Source organism: Mesitornis unicolor, unplaced genomic scaffold (assembly GCF_000695765.1).
Source record: "Mesitornis unicolor isolate BGI_N332 unplaced genomic scaffold, ASM69576v1 scaffold33582, whole genome shotgun sequence".
NCBI classification, from domain to species: domain Eukaryota; kingdom Metazoa; phylum Chordata; class Aves; order Mesitornithiformes; family Mesitornithidae; genus Mesitornis; species Mesitornis unicolor.
Window position 1 is genome coordinate 17,789 of NW_010171814.1, and position 5,636 is coordinate 23,424.

General features: G+C 54.9%; 1 protein-coding gene across 1 annotated transcript; it reads right to left on the reverse strand.

Annotated features, from left to right (window-relative positions):
- Positions 1-770: 770 nt before the first annotated feature.
- CCDC43 (coiled-coil domain containing 43) lies at positions 771-3,729 on the reverse strand (the record flags this gene model as incomplete). The annotated part of the gene is made up of 4 exons (XM_010180154.1): positions 771-958; positions 1,457-1,512; positions 2,144-2,279; positions 3,642-3,729. Coding segments are annotated over 4 exons (468 nt in total), but the record flags the coding sequence as incomplete, so codon positions are not given.
- Between the last annotated feature and the right edge of the window lie 1,907 nt (positions 3,730-5,636).

Below are 5,636 nucleotides of genomic sequence, written 5' to 3' on the forward strand. Positions count from 1 at the left end.
CAGTCGACTTCACCCACACCGAGCATCAGGAGCCCCATTTCCCAGCTACCAGCGTGAAACAGCGCAAGGACCCGACCGATTTGCTGCGGCTGTGGCTGACGCTCACACCAGCGCAGCGTTTCCCTGCTGGGCACCTCGTAGCTGCAGCTCGCACGCGTTTCACAGCGTTTCCCTCGCTGCAGAGCGGCGCTCGCCGAGCTCGGCTCCAACCCCAGCTCTCAGCGCAGCCAGAAGGTACAGCATTGTTCTTGGCGGCAGCAATACGGGTATTTGCAAATACGTTTTTCAAGGCTAGTGACAATAAATGACATTCGCCTGTAGCAGCACGTCCGTAATTACACATCAGAAAGGGGCTCTGCTCTGCTCTCAACTCGTAACGCGCTGCTGCTGCACAGCAAGGCCGGCTGGAGGACGCCGCCAGCCTGGAAGCCCTCTCCTGTGTCTTGTTTTGCTTTTTCTTGAAGTGGTTAGAAGTAAAAAAATCAATCGATTTAGAACACAGACAGAATCACTTCACCGTTCTTTGGTACAGACATTGGCCACAATAACCGACTGGGACATCTGACACCACAAGCACACGGCGCGCCTCAAGTTCGGGAGGTGCTTGAAATTTTTGTTCTGCTATGGAGAGAAAAAAAACCAAGAAAACAAACCAGGAACTCTTCCAAAGAGCCACTGCCAGCCACGTGCCAGAATTTCTGCTGCTTTTTAAACACACACCATATTTGTCATTAATTTTATCCCTCCAAAGTCCAACTGGACAACCCCAGCTATCGCTTCCGCTCGCCTTTCTGTGTCCTCTTCTTCTCCTTTTCCTTCCGCTCCTGCTTGGCGAGCTTGTCCTTCTCTCGCTGGAGCTTATCTTGCTCTTTTTTCTTCTGGAACTCGTCTCGCAGCAGCTCCCGTTCCAGCTTCCTGGCGTTCAGGACGTCCTCCACGTTTGTGTTTCGGAACAGCGCTGGTGAGGAGTTAAGGGCAAACAAGGCTCTGGCTGAATTACTGTGGAGAAAAACAGCGGGTAATGGGTCCTCATTTACCAAGGCCACACCACAGCCTTACGAGTTTCTTAGCAGGTTTGTTTGGGTTGCACTTTAACAATCCCTGACGTGATTTACCTCTCTGGACACCAGTCAACGTGAAGCTGCTGTTCTGGGATAATGACCCTTGTTACCAGCAGGTTCTGTGAAGTTTCAGAGAGGGTGGAAGAGGGAAGGAAGGAACAGAGGAGGGAAGCAACAGGAGCTGTCTCGGCAGGGACACGGGGCAGGGAGCGCACAGACCTCGTGCCTTTCGTTACCAGCAAGGGCAGGCTACACGAGAAGGAAAACCATCACCACGCTGAAACGCGGCCCTGCGGAAACCAGGGGTACCAGCACGGGCAGGGATGGATGGGACAAACTCCCTGGAAGCTGCCTTCCTCCCAGAGAGCTCGAGTCACTGCGAAGCCAAAGGATACATTTCTCTGATCCGATATTCACTGCTGTCGCAATCGATCCGTTGTGTTCATCCTCGCCAGTGAGAGAATTAAGGAAGCACAGACCTCTGTAATGAATGCATGCCTCTACAGACAGTGTCACTTAACTCAAAACATGTGGCTTGGTAAAACTGTGGTTTGACAAGGAAGAAGCTAAAAATTATGCAGACAACCAAGGACCAGGCAAGCACAAACCCCAACATTCGGCTCCCTCCTATTCAACTTTGCTTTGCAAGGAAGAACTTGTTCTTCAACACTGCAAAGAGGCAGCTTTAAAGTCTCCCACCCTACGCACACACACTCAGAAGGATCTTTTCAACGGATTTCTCATTGGAAAGCAAGAGATAAACGCAACACACCGACTGTCATGCACAGAGTTACCCAGAGGTGATTCAATCCCCTGCTGCACCGCACCAGGACCGCACAAAACCTTCCCCAGCCGAGCACGTGTGGTGGGGAGCGCGGGAACCGCAGAAAAGCATCCTCGGAGGAGCTCGTGGCACTCCATGAACGAGGAGCTTCCACGGGGTTTTTGTGGAAGTTATTTTATTGTGGGGAAGCAAAACCGCAAAGTTTCTCCGGTTCTCCCCACGGGAAAGGCACTTGAGGAGGTTGTTAACAAACAGTGTCCCTCACAGCGCCGTCCCAGCTGGGTCAGGAAAAGGATATTCCTCCTCGTCCGTCACGTTGGCGTACTGGGCCAGCAGGGCAGCTTTCCTCTGCTTCTCCTCCTGCGAGACCTCCTTTGGCTTCACCACGATCTTGGCCTGCTTCTCCATCATGCTGGCGATGGCCCGGACCTCATCTGGCAAGGAGAGGAGCCGAGCGTCAGTCGGTCCCTGCAGCCATGGCAGTGACGTCCCAGCTGACAGATGCCGCTCGCTGCCTCTTCCCGCACCGCGGGCTGCCAAAAGGCACCGTCACAGGCAGGGAGGCAGCTGGCCCTGGGGACAAGTGCACTGAGCTAAAGGGAGAAGCCTCACCCAAAAATATCCCCCACCCTCCTCCCACGAGCCTCCTCCCAAGGTCACAGCGGTGCTGCCAAGGCAGAGCGCAGCGAGCCAGCCGCCTGGGAACTTAATCTGAGGACTGAGCGAGCGGGGGCTGCTGCAGAGCCCCCGAGGAGGCTGCCGGGGCCAGCACGGCGTGGACACAGTGATGTGACACCAGCTTCTCCTCGCCAGGAGGAACGTCCCTGCACGCAGCACGGCCGGACGCTGCCGTTCTGGAGTGAGGGAAGCCTCAGTAAAACCCTGACATCAGTACGACTCCAGCTAGCCAAAATCCATTTCACTCAATTGCCTTCTCTCCTGATTAAAAGAGGCTAAATTTAAGTGACGACGTACTTAAAAGCCACGTTAAACAGGAATTGTGAAACCCCAAAGTGCCCGATCCTTTTAGTGCTCTGTCTTTTCCAGGGGAAGCAAACAGCTGATTTGCCTTAAACACTGAAGTTCTGCTGCCTGTTTCTTACAATGACACTTGGGGTTTGATGTTCTGTTTGTTAGTCCCTTATCCCCAAGATTCTGTTACTCTAAGTGGATGTTGACCTCACTGGGGAGTTTTCCTTTTATGGAATCGCAGTGAAATAATCAAACCTTTGCATTTCTAACAAACTGGGCACCCGCTGCTCTCCTCTTTCTGTGACAAGAAAAATCCCTGCAGGTAACCAGCAGGAGCTGTGCAGCTCCAGCAATCCAAGTCACTTGGCCCCAGAAGACAGATTTGTTTTATTTAATCCACAAAACAGCGTAACTTTCCCCTGTCCCCAGCCAAAGGCTTCTGTGAATCTGCACACAAGACCTGCACTGTTTGCCATTGCTGCATCGTCAGCGTGGAGCACAGAGACAGCCCCAGGTGTTCTGCAACAGGAAACTTTAAAAATCCTACAGAAACAAATTAAATGAGCTTTTCCTCTGCAGGATTGTGAACCCAAAGAGCAGCAGAATGCGAGGGACAGCCAGGAGTGAAAGCCCTCGTCCTCGTCTCGTGTGGGCAGACAAAACAGTAAATGAGCAGCAATGGCAATGAGAAACGAGTCAGATCTGCAAACACGTTGGCAGCCTTGGTTTTAGCTCCCAACACCACAGGCACTCAGTTCTCGTCTTGGCTCGGCCCTGCAAATGACTCGAAGCAGGAGGAGAGGCACCCCCAGCAGCGACTCTACCTTCTTTGTCCTCTTTGGCGTCAACCGTCTGACACTCAGACCACTTCTCCACTACTTCCCTGCACACATCGCTTAAGAGATCTTCTTCCTAGTAAAGGAAAAGAGACTTCTCAGTCTTGGAACAAAGTTGGTCTGCTTTAAATGAGCATAAATGAGCTATGAAAAGTACTCAGCTGCAGTCTGAACACCCAGCGATCAGCTCAAGAGATGCAGCTTCTCACACACGGTCTGCTCGCTCAATGCACACACGGGACCTTGGTTAAGGAGGGACACAGTCACAGAATACAGCATGTGCTGGGTTGAAGGGAGCTTTAGAGCTGCTCCAGTCCAGCCCTGCACTGACAGGGACATTGGTACCAGCTCAGGGTGCTCAGAGCCCCTCAAGCCTGGCCTTGAACATCTCCAGGGATGGGGCCTGCACCACCTCTGGGCAACCTGTGCCACCCTCATGGGGAAGAGCTTTTTCCTCAGATCCAACCTAAATCTGCCCTTTTCCAGTTTAGAACCATCCCCCCTCATCCTATCACTCCATGCCCCAGTGAACAGCTCTGCCCAGATTTCTTACAGGCACCTTTCAGGTCCTGGAAGGTCACTCTAAGGTCTCCCCAGACCCTTCTCTTCTCCAGGCTGAACAGCCCCAGCTCTCTCAGCTGTCCCCACAGCAGAGCTGCTCCAGCCCCTCAGCATCTCCACGGCCTCCTCTGGCCCCGCTTCAATGTCCTGTTTGTGCTGGGGACTCCAGAGCTGGACGCAGCCCTGCAGGGGGGTCTGAGCAGAGCAGAGGGGCAGGATCCCCTCCCTCCATCTGCCATGCACTTGTTGGCACAGCTCAGGACTAGAAAATACCTCAACCCCTCACAAACAGGAGGTGTCCGGGCTGCCGTCCCGCAGCTCCGCACCGGGAGACGCCACCTCCCCACAGCAGATTCCTTTTCACACAACACAGGCTGGTTTCACAGCAGCTGGCTCTCTGGGTGCACCACGGAAAGGCGACCAGGGTGCCTTTACTCCAGAAATCCACTGCCCTGCATTGCATCTGCCCTAGAGCAAGGCTGTGGAGAAGCCACTCAAGGCCACCTCCAGGCCAGTCCCACTAAATTAGGCTGGACACAAGGTGGGTGCGGGCCAGCATGGGGCTGAAACCACTGTGGTGGTACTGACAGACCGTGTCCTCCCAGCAGCAGGGACATTCCTGTCCCCCTTGACCTGGAGCGGTGGCAGCGGGGACGTTCCCACCATTGGTTGTTACTGAGGACCACCGAGCTGCGGGGAGAAAGGGAACGCACCCACACCAGCACCGGGGCACTGCTCCCATCGGCAGAGCCTTCTCCTGCGGAGCCCCACCGTGACCAGCTCTGCCCAGCGCCCCCGTGCAGCCTCCGTGAGGACAGCAGACACAGGCGGCGAGGGCAGGGGACGGCCACGCACTGTCACCTCAGAGCTGGGGCAGGGCAGGCTCCTGCGAGGCTGCAGCGGCGCGGTCAGGGATCAGACACGGGCTCTGCCTTTGGAGGTGAAGCAGGTCTGCTAATTACAGCAAGTTAATTAACCTCGGCTATTTCAGAGCAGCAGTTTCCAAAGACGTTTTGCCCTGCCCTCACGCCAGCAGGACACACAGTTTATTTCTCTTACTTTAGGCACAAAGACACACGGCCAAGGTTACGCCTCTTTCAGAAACCACCCGTGCCCTGCGGTGGGGGACGGTGGAGGCAGTGGAGAGGTGCCCAGTGTTTTAGGAACACAAATCTAAAGCCTTGCAGCCCCGCAAGAGATGCCCAATTAAGAGGAACTCCTCTGCGTTCTGCCAACTCTCACAAACCTGGTGAGCGGAGAGGCCACCCCACCCAGGAGCTCCAGGCTCGGCCGGCAGCACAGCTCAGCCAGTCCGGCTGGGAGCCAGACCCCAGTCCCAGCCTGATCCAAGGCCTGGATCCTGAGGACACCACCGTGCTGCGATGAAGATCTGCCGAGGGACCCGTGCCCATCTAACACAGC